At 45.0% G+C, this 16,017-nt stretch overlaps 1 protein-coding gene and 1 pseudogene across 1 annotated transcript; one reads left to right on the plus strand and one right to left on the minus strand.

Moving 5' to 3' along the window:
* The first annotated feature begins 4,753 nt into the window (after positions 1 to 4,753).
* On the plus strand, positions 4,754 to 5,954 carry LOC119766539. The gene is made up of 2 exons (XM_038251234.1): positions 4,754 to 5,057; positions 5,097 to 5,954. Exons 1-2 carry the CDS (start codon positions 4,843 to 4,845, stop codon positions 5,368 to 5,370), a joined length of 489 nt encoding a protein of 162 aa, XP_038107162.1. The 5' UTR covers positions 4,754 to 4,842; the 3' UTR covers positions 5,371 to 5,954.
* A 5,408-nt stretch (positions 5,955 to 11,362) lies between these two features.
* LOC6040763 lies at positions 11,363 to 12,605 on the minus strand (annotated as a pseudogene).
* Between the last annotated feature and the right edge of the window lie 3,412 nt (positions 12,606 to 16,017).

Raw genomic sequence — 16,017 nt, forward strand, 5'->3', positions numbered from 1 at the left:
CTGAACACCAAGATCTTCCAGGCGGACGATCAGGCAAGGTTGGGTATGGACAGCAGGACGCCATCACTCCAAGTTCGACGTGGCAAGGTCACGCAGGTATCGCGGCAGATGTGCAGGTGTACAGGTGTACAATTCCAGGACGGTCTGCTCCCAATTATGATTTCGGTCACAATAGTTGCGTGGCAAGCACAAACGATCGGTAAGACCACTTCAACTATGCATCTCACAACCACATAGGATCGAATTACAACGACATCGACAGCGGTTTGTCGATGGTGGGTGAGCTGGAATGCACACTACAGGGACGGTTTGGACACGATCGCAACGATCAACATGACAGTTTGCGCGACTGCTGTTTGCAGTTGGGGTTCGCCATGGGCACGCTCACATCCAGGATCGAGTACGGCGTACTGCACTTCTGTGTGTACACAGAAAAATATTTCTGTAAATTTACATTACTTATCATGTACCAAAGGTATCATGATAAATGATGTATATTTACATCGAATTTATCGGAAATTTACATGATTTTTGTTGAAATGAGCCTTGACCAAATCAGTTCGAAATCGTGTAAATTTCCAATAAAAAACGATGTAAACCTACACGAACCAAAAATTGTTTTTTGCTCCGTTGAATCTAGAATCTAAAAGAATTTTCGATTCATGATTCAACGAAGCAATCCAATCGAGAAATTAAAAGTGCAACATGGAGTTAAACTTTCTGTCAAGCTGTTGTGAAGTTTTCCATGACACTTGCGAAAGTTTCACTCCATGTTACCGGCTCACATCTCTCTTTTTAATTTCTCGATGTGTACAATATGCAAAAACTGTACCAACATTTCAAAAGGGCGGAAAGCAACTCTTACCGACTTTTACAATAACAAAAGTCCATAAGAGCAATGTTACACTGCCAATTTCATTTGTTGTTTCAGATTAGAAGTTGTTTTGATAATAGTGATAATAGATTAACCAAAGTTTACCATTTCGAAAGTAGGTATGTGTTGTGCTAAAAAAAATGAATAAGAAAACTCACATGATTATTGACGTCATCGGTCGACATAAGGTGTATGTGCACGGTCTGATTTTCCTGTCGAATCGGCCATTCCAGTGCCTTCAGGGATATCGTTCGAGAAGTGCACAAATCCGCGCCACGTCGGTCGAGACCATCCAATCTACTGAAGCGGTAACACTTTGTGTTTGTCGATGGAAGTGACCGGAGCTCCCGAAGACGAATGTAGGCAACGGTGTAAGGAAATCGAGCCTTCCGCTGGCTTGAAGTTGTCGTGGCCGAAAATGAACCCGCTGACAGAGAGCAGCGCATTGACGAAGCAGTTCAGGGGACCTAACCTCGGATTTGGTGACAGTGGCCGCGCCTGCGCCAGACTTGTAACTGATGTCGAAAACGGCCGTTCTGGTCACATTTATCCGCAGCAGCTACTAGACTGTACAGCAGGACTGTCGAAAAAAGTTTAATTAGATTATTTTAAGTAAATTAATGAAGAATCGGACAGCGGCCGGGTCAGAGATTACAGATTTTCTTACCGATTCCATTTGCTGTATGCAAATGTCCTCCTCCTGAAGTATGATGTGGCTCTTGTTGTCCCTCGTAATTTAACTTTACTATCACGATCTTTGAGTTATTTTATAAGGCGTCAGGTACCAGGACGATCACGACAGTACCGTGAAGCCGACCAGCGCCAACAAAACCACTCCAAAAAGGTTCATTTTGCATTTTTTTCTAAGCTGATGCGAAAAATGGAGAAATAAATCCGTCCAGTGCTGTCATTGGAACAGAAATAGCACTACGGTTCCAGATTACAAATGAATTTTGGCCAAACAAGCTCTAAAACGAAAAATGGTAGGATTAGTATCTAGAATTTAGAAAAAGGGATATTTTTTACCAATTAATTGCCAAACTCGAGTTTTCCTAGGAATTTCCACTGATACGATCTTTCACTCTTGAAACTCGTACCAGGATAACAATGTAAACAATGGCGCGATGTTTCTACTGTGATGCCAGCTACACAACAAGATAGAGTTTTGCGATGTTTTTACACTGAGCTACGAAATTAGCCAAAATAATTATTTTTACGTAAACCGTTGAATCAAACCAAAGTGGCGTGCTTTTTCTGACTCTCCAAAAAAATGCCAACCGAACCGAAGTATTCGTATGGAATACTGCAATAATTGTGTACTAAAGCCCTATGCAAATTTGTATGTACAACGGTAAAAACACGATTAAAAACCATTTCTAATCATTTTTTCACTTAAAAAAATTACGAGACAACATTTTTAGATGGATAAACTATGGTCCCCTTGGAACGAGCTGTCAAGTAGGAACTTTTTGTCAAGAAGGACAGCGAGGTTAATTTTTCAAAATTGATTTAAAAATCAATTTTAAACCCTTTGTGGTCGTACAAAGGGTCATTGTACTCAGTAAAATAAGCTTTATCGCTGTAAACAATAATATCAACAATCTAAGCATCATTTTAGGACCCAATTAACGCAGTAAAATATATATTCCGCAACCTCAACTTGCGTTAACATATGTTTTTGAAATGAGACTGTTTAATACTATGTGTCTAGTTTTGTAATGAAATTTGATGTTTTGCAACCCTGACAACTAACCCTAGACAAGAATAAGTGTACTTACCCTAGTTACCTAACACACCTGTAAAACACACATAAATTACATGCAAACACACAACATACCAACTTGTAAACCCTACACCAAACATGTAAATACCTACAGACAAAACGACACAAATTGTACAGACATACACAAACCCCAAAACCAGCACCACTGCTACGCGAGATCTGTCATCTCGGCGCAGCATAACAGATGAAAACACAAAACATAATTGCAATAAAACTTAAGTCTACAACGAACCGTCGCGGAGTTCAGTTCGCGTCACAGTAAAAGCGGTAATTTTACTTGAACCAAGTCCGAAATACTAACGCGCGGGAGTGATTAGTGGGAGGAGGATCCATGCAAGAAGAGCGGAATAAAGGAAAAGGAGTGGAAGGAACATGCAGCAGGAGTGAAGGAAGTGCGTGCAAGGAAAAGGAAGATTCTGGGGGAAGTGAATTGTTTGGGGACACAGGCCGTCGGTGATCCGGGACGGCCGAAACTTGTGTCCAGTGCGTGGACATAATTTGGTCCTTCGAGCCGGATCGAAGAGACTACCAGTGCCGGTGTGGAACCAAGTCCGCCGGAGTGTGAAAACCCCGTCGTCGCACGGGTAACAAAAGTGTCCCCGAAGAACAAAGTGCCCCAGAACAAAATGGCCAAAAGTGCGCGGAACGAGCGTCCCCAGTGACCATTTTGTGCCCGAATGAAAATGGTGGGAATCGGGACAAGATTTCTCCACCATCACCAGCAAAGTGCATCGAGTGAAAGTGTTCGTAGTGACGACGACAAACAGCAGTGCGTTCACCAACACTTGCTCGGTCTGTTTACGTTCCACACACGCAAGAAGCATAGCCCACGGTGGGTCAAATCGGCAGTTTTGTGAAAAAATAAAAGTGCAAAAAAAGTTTTCGCGAAACATTTAGCAAAATTTCTGGACACATTTACCGGAAGTTTGCGTGCGCGTGTGTGACCGGAAGTGACGTCACGAAGGCAAAATGGCAGAAGAATTGGTGCAGCGGAAGTCGATCTTGCTTGACTCTCTTGTCATACTGGAGCGTTCTGCAGTTTGCGGACCGGAAGTGATCCTGACGGAGCAACCGGAAGTGTGGGAGAAGCAGCTGGAAGAGGTGTACAACCGGTACTTCGACATCGTGGCCAGGCTTGAGGTGATGACGTCAGCCAACCTGAAGCTGGAACGGATGGAGTTCGACGGCAAGTACTACGCTCTTTCTGCCCACATTTTGAACTCGTTGGTACTTCCGCCGCTGCCCACGTTGCCTTGTAATGCTGCAGCGCAACCTTTTGCGCAACCCCACGGCGGTTCCTCAGCCGCCGCTTCTCAAGCCGTTTTGTCGCCGCTGTCAGCACAGCACAGTTCCTCCTCCGAATCTATGCCAACCTCGTCGATTCCTGTTGCGCCAAAACCGGAAGCGCAGCCAACAAGTGGTCCCTCAACCGCTTTGCAAACCCGGAAGTCAACCAGGCGACACCGGAAGCCCAATTATTCGACACCTGCTGCGCCAAAGCAGACAGTTCCAGCTCAAGCAAGTTCCCGCTCCAAGCCATCAATGAAGCCTGTCGCTCCTACAGTGACAGCAGAAGCGAAGCCAGCAAGCAGTTTGTCGGCAGCCATCCCACGCGACGGGAAGCTGACGAAGCCGTGCGCCAAGCGCGGCAGCAACCATCTCCGCCTGAGTCCGGACATCCGTAAGCCACTTTCCCATGGGACGGATCCGGTAAGTCGAACCAGTTCAAACCCAAGCTACTTGCGATCGCCCAACCAATCCTCCTACGAATGTTCCGGCACGCACTGCCGATCGTGCAGCGAGAAGCACGACTCTCTGTCCCACGCGAACCAATCGCAAGCCATTCCCACTATGTCCGGCCAGAAACAGTGCCAAGTTTCTCGGCATTCTCGGTCCGCTTCGTGTCCTCACGTCCATCAAGAGCGTTACGCTCGCTGCTTGTTGGACAATGCGCCTCGAGTCCTGACTCGGGCTTTCCCCAAACGCGAAGAGCTGCTCTTGCAGCTGACGGACAACCTACACTACGCTACGCACTCTTACACAATCAAGCTTCCCCACAAGCACATTGCCGAGCGCGCACAGCTCGGGCAGATCATCCGGAATCGTCGTTTTCGCCACCTGGGCAGGATCGGACCACCTCGGCTCAGCGAGAGCCATCCACGCCAAGCGTACCGGCCCCGCAAGCATGGTTCTTCCATGGCGGCCGGCCAACACACCCAATAAACCAAGAAGCAGCGCGCCAAGCTGCAAGGTAGCCAGCACATCGCACGACGCTTTCGCCACCGGACGAAGCGACATTATCACCAACCGCCGTTGCTGTACGGCACGAGTTGCGATGGCGGCCGGCTACACTCACCACGAACACCAACCCGCTGGAGCGGATTCCAGCAACTCTCGCCACGGTATACGTCGCGCTGGCACAACGACATCCAGCAACTCCGGAGACGTCACATCGTCGTCCAAACACAAGCAGCGTTGTTCGGGTTACAGCGGTCATCACGAGAACCGAAACGACCCAGCGAGCTGTCCTCGCACTCTACCGGTCACGGTGGAGCCTCACGCATCTGCACGTCAGTCGAGTGGACTCCTGGCCTCGCACGGGGAACGAGCCGCCGGCGTGAGATCCAGTCTTCACTCTTTAGAAGAGTCGCCAGTCGAGTGGACTCCTGGCCCAAGCTCGGGGGAATCGAGCGCGTTCCTGGAGCATCTGTAAAGAGGAACAAGGCCTCGCCGTGTGGGTTCGTGGAACCCCGCGGCTGGGACATGATTACAGGCAAGTACCCATTGTGTTCCTCTCTTACCAGACCCTCAGTCGCCCATTCTTTCCAGCAACAACCACACCAGCTGAAGAATGCCGCCCGACAATCCACCAGATCGCCAGAACCGTCAATCCAACCCAGCAGTTGTACGAGGAGCATCTGTAGTCAGCAAAAAGCCTCGTCACGTGGGTCTGGGAGACAAACTGGACCCCGTGACTGAGACTTAACCCAAGTTAAGTACTCGCTTACCGTACCAGCAGCCCCTGCGCTCACCTCTTCTCGTTACAGTTTGCCACCACTTGGACATCTACCGCCGGCTCGACGTCGGCCACTGGAAGCTGTAGCGGGAAAACAACGAAGAAGATGCTTCAACCTGACTACCACAAGTGATCGTCATCTACTTGACCACCACATGTCTCGTCCATATGTGTCGATTCGCGGTTGCGTCCGTGAAAACCCTAATTTCATTGGCGGCCGGAATGTTTAATACTATGTGTCTAGTTTTGTAATGAAATTTGATGTTTTGCAACCCTGACAACTAACCTAGACAAGAATAAGTGTACTTACCCTAGTTACCTAACACACCTGTAAAACACACATAAATTACATGCAAACACACAACATACCAACTTGTAAACCCTACACCAAACATGTAAATACCTACAGACAAAACGACACAAATTGTACAGACATACACAAACCCCAAAACCAGCACCACTGCTACGCGAGATCTGTCATCTCGGCGCAGCATAACAGATGAAAACACAAAACATAATTGCAATAAAACTTAAGTCTACAACGAACCGTCGCGGAGTTCAGTTCGCGTCACAGTAAAAGCGGTAATTTTACTTGAACCAAGTCCGAAATACTAACGCGCGGGAGTGATTAGTGGGAGGAGGATCCATGCAAGAAGAGCGGAATAAAGGAAAAGGAGTGGAAGGAACATGCAGCAGGAGTGAAGGAAGTGCGTGCAAGGAAAAGGAAGATTCTGGGGGAAGTGAATTGTTTGGGGACACAGGCCGTCGGTGATCCGGGACGGCCGAAACTTGTGTCCAGTGCGTGGACAGAGACATTTTCCAAATCTTGACTTTTTTTATTAGGTCCTATAAAAATATTAAAGACAATAGTTTATAGGACCTTAAAAAAAAAAAAACTCAAGAAATGTACCACTAAAAGACTAAATTTGATCTACAGTGTATGTAGTGCGATGACTTTTGGTAGTCACCATTCTATGCATTTTTACTGCATTTTATTTCGACGTATACATCACGGGGTCTTTTTCAGGGGGGTAGTATTTTTTGAGAAATAGTAAGAAAACTGTCATATACATATGAAAGTGTGGAACATCCCCGTTCATTTGCGGGGCGAACGAAAATCTTTGGTCGGGAAAAATCAAGGTTATCCTCATTTGAAGTTTTTGAACTTTTTTCCTATGGGGCGAAATTTCTTCTATTTCAATTTAGTATTGTTATAAGTCTACATGGGCATGATTTATGGTTCAGATCATATAATTTCTTTTGGGAAATGATGCAAGGAACATTTTTCCTGAAGCACGCAAAGTGATTGAAAATTAGGGAAAAAAGTTACAAAGGTTTTATTTAAAATTTGGGAGATTTTCTGATAAAATTGCACACCCCTTTCCCAAAAACCGCAATGTTTTTGATATTCAGATCATTATTTTGATTAATTCATTTTTGAGAAATGTTTCTGGGCCCATTGAGTATATAAATCACTACAGAAAAGTGTAATTGGTTGGGGTTTCGCTCAATTTATGAATTTTGGATTTCATCCGAATCAACATATTTTTGTGTGTTTTGGTTATAAAATGTACCGTTTACATTAAAATCTCACTTTTTGTGAGTACATGGTCCACATGATATTTTTTATTAAATTGAGACATGCAGTGTAAATACAATTACAGGGTTTCTATTGCTATGCCTTTTGTTAATTTGTGTTTCCATTTGGGCTATATTATTTGTATTGAAACTACAGAGTTGAACTTGCAAATATTGGTAATAACATAAATATTGCGTAAAAATCATTAAAAGTTTAAATATATGTAAATCTAATAATTTTATCTCAAATAATTGAGCTTAACATACTAAACAAGTATGGCATTCAAATTTGAAACAACGAACAATACAACAAATCAATTGTTTTGCTAAAAAACACACAAATAATTGATCTTTTTATTTACAGTGGCAGTGCGTGGCCGAATGGTTACGCTGTCCGCTTTGTAAGCGGATGATTCTGGGTTCGATTCCCATCTGCTCCAACTTTCCATCGGATGAGGAAGTAAAATGTCGGTTCCGGCCTTGGTTGTTAGGCCGTTAAGTCATTCCAGGTGTACAAACAACACACCAAACCAAGCCTATTCCGGTGGAATCGCTGGCGGCGGTTGGACTCGCAATCCAAATGACGACCTTTGGACCTTCAAACACTGAGGTGGAAGGTTCCTTGGAGTAGAAAGAGGTATGGGTGCTCTCCCCATTCAAGCCTTCGGACTCCTAGGTTCGAGCAGAAACTTGCAATAGAGACCACAAAAGACCCGGGGGTCGTTAATGTGGATGGTTTGATTCGATTTTGATTTACAATATTATCACCTGACCTCAAAATAAGTACGAGATCTCTTGTGAGTTTTAATAAGACTAATACAAATTTGAAAATCTAATGAAAACGGTACATTTTATAACAAAAACACACCAAAATATGTTGATTCGGTTGAAATCCAAAGTTCATAAAAGTTACTTACAGTTGAGCATAAACCCAACCAATTACACTTTTCTGTAGTGATTTGTATACTCAATGGGCCCAGAAACATTTCTAAAAAAAAATCATCAAAATAATGATATGAATATCAAAAACATTTTGGTTTTTGGGAAAGGGGTGTGCAATTTTATCAGAAAATCTCCCAAATTTCCAATAAAACCTTTATAACTTTTTTCCCTTATTTTCAATCACTTTGCGTGCTTCAGGAAAAATGTTCCTTGCATCATTTCCCATAAGAAATGATATGAATTGAATCATAAATCATGTCTATGTACACTTATAACAATACTAAATTGAAATAGACGAAATTTCGCCCCATAGGAAAAAAGTACAAAAACTTCAAATGAGGATAACTATGATTTTTCCCGACCAAAGATTATCGTTCGCCCCGCAAATGAACGGGGATGTTCCACACTTTCATATGTTTATTACAGTTTTCTTGCTATTTCTCAAAAAATACTACCCCCCTGAAAAAGACGCCGTGACATGCTTGATCTGTCAATTTGCCATTCAATTTTTTTTTTAGTCTAACCAAAATCCCTAAAATTTTACTACAATGTTTATCCACTGATTTTCTGCTAAAAATTGAAATTTGCATGATCAGGGATCAGTTTGCGTTGTTGTGCATCTATCGTATAAAAAATTATAGAATTTTATTGTTTTTTTTCTAGAGGAAAAAGTAAAAGTCACGACGGAACCTAATTGAGTCGAAGAAGTACTCACGCAAGCGGAAGCTGATGTAAATTGCCTCAACAAACTGGGACTTCCCCTCATCAATCCGTCTGAACCTGTGTATGTTGGAAACTTCCGGGGAAGTGAAACCGAAGGCCAATTGGTCATTTGAAGATGTTTTTTGCAAGCAGTAACATAACCCAACCTCTGCACCCTCCGCAAACGTAGACCAGTGCAAAGTTGCTGCCGGATCTCTTCCGGAAAAGATCCGGCAACGAATTTGCATGGTTTGACGTTGCGAAGGGAGCCAAAAAACATCAACAAATCACTTGGTGCATTGGATAATACCAGCCTTCCATCTACTGTCCTTCCGCGAATGTCCCTCAAGTTCGGCGGACAAAGTTAGCCGTTTAAAAAAACTATGTACTTTAAGAATTGACTCCAATTTGTTAATCATCTAACCTTGCAATTACATCAGATACTGATTGTCCGCTTGCTAAACAGTTTAGCGCACAGCATTTTTTATGCACGAGAGCTGCACACGTCTTGCTGAAATTTTAAACGGTGCAAAATCACTGTACATATTGAAAAAAGCCAATCTTTTACCCCAATTTACCTTAAAAAGCGACTCCGCCAAACGCAGCTCCGAACCACCAAACCTGAATGTTTTGTTTTGGCTAGCTGTCATTAAACAGCAATCAATGCTGTAATTTACATGCTACAAACATTTACATTATACTTGTTTTATATTAGTTTCATGTTTTACATGATGTTGATCTGCCAGATCTAATAAAAAATAAATTCATTTACATGTGATTCGTAAATTACATAGAATTATTTTTTACATTAGCGCCAATTACATTATTTTTGGCCATTTACATTATTTTTAGAATTTACATCTCGTCATTTTACATGTGAAACACTGTTTACATGGCGTGTAAATATACATATTTTTTTCTGTGTAGGATACATGCAGAAGTACTAGGCGATGGTCAACGGTGGGTGAGGTTCGGAAACACTCACACACTCACGCAGGACACGAATTCAACCAAGAAGACCAACTCAGCGTGGACACGATCTGCTGGAGCTTATCAGCAGTACAAGGAAACAACAACATCCCGGGCAAGCAGGCAGCACATCACCATTTGGTTTGGTTTGGTCGACAATTGGTGTTGGTTTCGGGGTAACCCTTAAGCTGCCATGGTATGAAATTTGCACAAAGGACACATGATTAGGCAAACAGCCGAGGGGGACGTCACTTCCGCGCTAACCGAGCGATAAAGCTTTCTTTTCAAACCTTTGCAGCGTTCACTTTCACCTTTCCGCTTTAACTTGCTTTAACGCGCGTTAACTGCGATAACTTTCTTTTTGGCTTACCTTTTCTTGCGTTCTCGCATCACACTGCTCGATTTTTTTGACAGCGAGAACTGTCAATAGCAAATGACAGTTCTCGTTGTCAAATCAGTCGAGCAGTTTGTTTTGCTCAATTTTTCTCCGTTTCCGGAAGGATGGTGGTCAGAAAAAAACGATGGCGCCCGGAGTGGAAGAAGCAAGATTCTCGCCGCATTGTGCTGGTCAAGAGGGACACCAGCGGCCCGGCTTCAGCGATTGCAACTTCCCGACGGAACATTAATCAAAACTGACGTGCTTTGTTTCGCACGATGGGGCAGGTGTTGGGTTCTAAGAGCCTGCCTACGGTGATGTACGACGATGAACCTGCGGAGGGCAAAACCTGCAGCCCACCGGTCGAACGAAAGTAGTTGAAACCACAGATTATGTTAGTGGGTTCTGGACGATTCACAAGGTGCCCAAAAATAAGATCGGATGTCCTGTCAAAGCTTCCTGGAGCGAACCAGATAGATGCGATTGGCAGTCAACTGTTGCTGTACGAACCGCACGTGTCCTCGTACCCCATTCCCAAGAATCGCAAGATCTTTCCAAGAAACGAAGAAGGATTTGTACGCGGACTTGATTAATCCGTCGCTGCTGTCTAACCTTCTCTTGGAATTGTGAAGCTCGGGTCAAACATCGTCCAAGCGGCTGTATTTTAATCAGCCGGCAAAAACAGTTCCCCCCCGCACCCCGCTCCTTCCGAATCATGTTCCGGCTGTCTAGGAGGATCATCAGGCTGTGCATCGCTCCTTGGTCCTCATTCCCAAAGCTTTACTCTCGATTAATCCGGTTTGATACGCGAAGCTGATAGGTGGAGGACAATCACCGCATCGGGTCAGTTTAAGGCATCGAGTTTAAAATGAAGTTTCAATGAATACACACATCTGTTATAGTAATCATGTAACGATTGTTAATTTTAGTGCGGTAAAGTTGTAACATGAATAAATCTTCCACTGAAGTCCAAGCAAAAAAAAAAAGCTCCGTAATTTTATTCAAATCCTCGTATAACATCCTAGCAGGGTTGAGGGATTTCTTCTTATGGGTTCATTTAGACTAGTGGCTCGGGAACGTCCAGCTTGCAGTTACCACCCTTCTGCTACTGCTACTACCCATCTAGTTGAGTGCGTCCAGCTTCGGATTGTTGTGAAAGTGGCCAACCTCGGCCAGCTGGTGCAACATCCAGGCGTCTCTAACGTGGTCCAGCCGAAACTCAAGGCGTTTGCTGTAAGTCTGCAAAAGAACCAGAATTAAACCACCTCAACTTCCAGCAAGTAGATCCAAACTAACTTACGTAGGCTCTTAGCTGCTCGTACAGGTCGTGAAACAGGTGTAGACTTTGCCGTCGCATCGGCGTACACGTGGTTGGTGATGTCGGGGGATAAGTCCAAATTAAAGCATAACCGGAGACCATGTATCCGGTGAAGGTTAACTGCGCCGAAGATTACCACTTGTTGTCCAAGCTCTGGCGAGCCACTTGCCATTCGGGGAAAGGGTGACTGCGGGCATTGAGTGCATCGTTGAATCGGCGAAGAAGTCCACCGAAATGTCCCATTTCAAGACGCGCAAGCTTTTGTTGTCGGAGGTTGTCACGATGCGTCGGTTTTGGTTGACGAAGGTGGATTTTGACCGCGCCTAGATGGCGGTCGTACTCCTGAACAATGTAGCCACTTCGGGTGTCCCACTGTAAGAGAAGGAAATTTAAGGTTTCTTATCCAATTATGTTCAGTAGAAAATACTCACGCTTGTTGTAATCCGGGTCGAACGGAATCTTCTGCGAGCTAAATCGTGACACGACGTCGCCCGTTTCGGTGTTCAACGGCTTGAGGTAGCGATCATACCCGACCGACACGAACTAATCGCCGCAATTTTTAAAGCTCACGTTCCGCACGGCCTGCCGGTGGCCCGAGTGGTTTCGCCACGCTGCTCGTTTTAAATCTCCCAAATCTTGATCCGGGCTGCCGGACAGCAGAAGAAGGGCCAACCGGCAACCGGGGAAACCGTCAGATGCCGGAAATGCCTTGGCTGTGAACGATCCAGGTGTGGATGTGATGCGGCAGGAAACACCGATTGGGGGCACCAATGTTGACCCCGACGTCGTGCGGCGGATGCAGAAACGATAGGCCGTGATTATCTGCCAAGTCTTCCACGCACTTCTCCTCGATCGCCGTATCCTCGGTCACGCGGTTCCGGCACTGCTTCTTGGCCATCATCTCCTCGATCTCAGCTCGCTTGGTCTTATTCGGACTCGACACTAGTTATTCATCCTGGTACTTGCCCAGTAAACGCCTTCTTCCCGTGCGAGTCGTACGCACCACCTGCCCCATGGGGACCACAAACAGAGCGGCACAATGCACTAACGATTACACCACCGAGTTTGCTGAAACCGACGTTCGCACAGGTGTATCGCGCCGTCCACCCGATATTTTTCAAACACTGGAATTTCTTTTTGATTTAGAGTGAAAAACGCGGGCACGATCACTTTTTCTAACTTTTTATTGAGAAGTTTAACGAGTTACAAAAGGTCAAACACCAAAACTGACACTGAACAACTCCGAACTGAACACCGAACTGAACTACATACTGAACATACCGGACTGGACAAAAACTGAGCCCCGATCGAGATTTTCGATCGCCTTTTATAGTGACCTCTTCGTTCATTTGAGGACTTTGAAGATCCCCATAATTCCTGGAATCTTTTGGGTTCGGATTTTCTTGCCGAGACCTTCTGACCAATCAATTAGCGGGTGAGGTAATTATCCCTCCATGTCCTAATTGATTGGTCAACGAGTCAAAACCCGAAGTGTCGCATATTGTCCTTCTTCTCCCTTTCTCTATCTCTCTCTCCCTCTGGCATAAGCAAATGAATTAGATTCGATCTCCTATCGGCTCACGCATGGGCCATCTGTTTTTGGCGCGTGTGAAAACCCGAACGCACAAACGACATCGCCTCAGCCGGCCCTTCGTTTGATCTTGAAAAGAGAACTGTGAAGTTATGCTAACTGGGCCAAGTTCCCTGGGGGTAATTTGGCTGTAGACTAATTATGATTTGAGCGACTTCACGGTTCTCTTTAATTTCACCACTGGATGAAATCTCCTCATCATGGATCAAAGTCCAATCGCACATTATTGCGTCGGGGATTTCATCTAAGGTGAAAAAGATGTGGGTCGCTACACAGGAATACACTTTTCGGAGCGTAAGCAAAAATAAACCTCACAGATTACTTTGTTTATTTTCTTCGCGAAAACTGCAGGAAAATAATCAAAACAAAGAACGAGTTGCCAAACCCGATCAAAAACTACTCGATTTAGGACGGCAAGGTTGCAAGCTCAATCGTTCGTTTCAAAAGTCGAGCAGACGCTGATTCGCTTTAGCTCGCTTTAACGCGCGTTAACTTGCGATAAATTTTTTTTTGGTGGCGTTAGGGGAACACTCGGCACGATGAGTAGCGTTAATGATTTTCGAGCTCGTTTTTGTGCGTTTTAGTGAATTATCGCGGAGTGACGTCCCCCTCGCAAACACCAGTTGCGGGAGTTTTGGGTACTTGGCTAGTCGTGGTCCCCGATCATGACAGTCAGTACATAGGAATTTTGGTTATTCAGAAATTTTAGAAATTTCAGGGTGGGTGAGGATGTTTGGGAGTAGCATCCACCCTTGGATGTACCCCTGGTCAAAGTTATATTCACCACTTTTGATACCTTTGATCCTCTCTGGAGAGATCAATGACGTCACCTAGGGTTAGCTCATTATCTCCTGATTTTGGTGCTAATATGCGTGATATGGATCGACTTGTGGGTTGAAGATGATCTGTAGGAGATTTAGGTTTAAACACACATAGTCCAATACACCAAGTTGAGCCGATAAGAGATTGCCAACAGGAGGGCCTCTGGCCCGCGCTGTGAGCGCAATTAACTTGTACTTTTGTTAGTTATTAAATGTTTATAAAGTGACGATTTTACTCGGTTATTTTACTCTAAACTCGCGAGTTGTTACTGCGCGACATCCGGTGCGATCTAATGAGTCCTCGGTGGACTCTGGGAAGAATTGGCCGCTGCTGTTCCTGGGAAACCGACTCTGAGTGTGCACTGGACGTGTACACCCCCTACCTGCCGCACCTACCGGTTCGTGTTGGGGTCTGGTGAACGCTGCTCAGGTTCTATCGAAGGAGGATTTCACGGTGAGAAGAACCAACCCCAACAATTGAATTAAGGTACCTTTCTAACATAGTTTCCATGAAGTTAGACCACTTTTATAAAAATAGTCACTTACCGAAACAAATGTTTTTGAAAATAGTGTTAATATGTTGAAATAAGACACTATTTTTACAAACAAGCGACAAAACAACCGAAAAATCCACCATTGTTGCATTAAAGGTGATTTGTGAAGCTAGTGAGTGAAGAAATTTTCTTCTTCTTTTCTTCTTCTTCCCTCTCTCCCATATGTCTTCCAAAAATGTCGGTGGGAGGGGGCGGGCTTCAGCCCGAAGCCCACCCCCTGGCTACGGGCCTGCCACGTGGATACTTTAAGGGGGGAGGAGTATTAGGGAGCGTTATTTTATTACGTAACGCAGTTGGGGGTAGGGGGGCGGAGGCCGTGTTACGCTCCATACAAAATGTAAATCATAATGGCGCCTGAAACCACTCAACCGTGCACGAAGTGCAAGAAAAACATCAATTCACGGCATGGAAAACCATTACAGTGCGACGTAAAGTGTAGACAAGTGTGGCACAAAGCGTGTACAAGTGTTTCCGATGCAGAATATCAGGAAATCCTAACCGTTCCTGACAAATTCTGGTTTTGTGCTCCCTGCAAGGAAAGTAGAAACCGTAGCAGGAGAAGCACAATAAACATGGCTGACTATGGAAGCTATGATCGCCTGAATCGAGTCCAAACTTGACCTCATCGGTTGGCAAAAGGATGTCGTATCGGAGATCCGTGGCATGCAAATCATGCTGGACGAACTGCGGACACCACGGAAACTCTATATGATGAACAGCAACAACTTCGCCCAGAAAACTGCGAGAAGTGGAGGCAGCTGGAGTTGAACGAGATTGAAATCGACAAGCTCAAGCAGGAGACGCTGCGGAAGACATTGACGATCTCAAACGTTCCCGTTACCGAAGGAGAAGATCTCTTTGGAATAGTCGCCCAGATCTGCCAAGGGATCAGCGTCACACTGGACAGGTCTCAGGCGAAGGAAATCATCCGGGCTCCAACATACCAGTCCCAGAAGTCGCAAATTCATCCACCTGTCCAAGTCAAACTTAGCAGTAAGGAGAAAAGAGATGAAAAGCTTAGGAAGAAGAGAGAGAAGAAGGAACTCACGACGGCAATCCTGAACATGGCGGCCGACAAGCCGGCCAACATCTACATCAACGAGGTGTTGACCAAACGAAATCGGTACCTGTTCAAACTGGCAAGAGACTTGAGGCGAAGCAACAACATCAAATTTGCTTGGTTCAAAGATGGCTTGGTTAGGAAAACAGAAAAGGCTAAGGTGAAGGAGATCACCACGACTTCCTCGCTGAATGAATACACGAAATGATCCTAACCTCCAACTGCCCTTCCAACCAAGCTCAACAACTATCAGCACAATCAACCACCTCGAGTTCAAGAACAACAACAGTCTCAAGCTGTTCTATTTCAACGCCAGAAGCATAAACCGAGCTGGAGTTTCTCCTCGACGAAGCTGGTTCCCGAATCGACGCCTTGTTGATCAGCGACACCTGGTCCAAAGCCGAAACTGAAGAGTCCATGTCCCTTAGCAACT

This window comes from Culex quinquefasciatus, chromosome 1 (assembly GCF_015732765.1).
Source record: "Culex quinquefasciatus strain JHB chromosome 1, VPISU_Cqui_1.0_pri_paternal, whole genome shotgun sequence".
NCBI lineage: Eukaryota > Metazoa > Arthropoda > Insecta > Diptera > Culicidae > Culex > Culex quinquefasciatus.

Excerpts from the sequence above, each read along its gene's own strand:
- LOC119766539 (XM_038251234.1), top strand. The coding sequence starts at position 4,843 with ATGGTTCTTCCATGGCGGCCGGCCAACACACCCAATAAACCAAGAAGC. Across the intron at positions 5,058-5,096 it reads GATTCCAGCAACTCTCGCCA|CGGAGACGTCACATCGTCGT; the intron begins CGGTATACGTCG and ends ATCCAGCAACTC.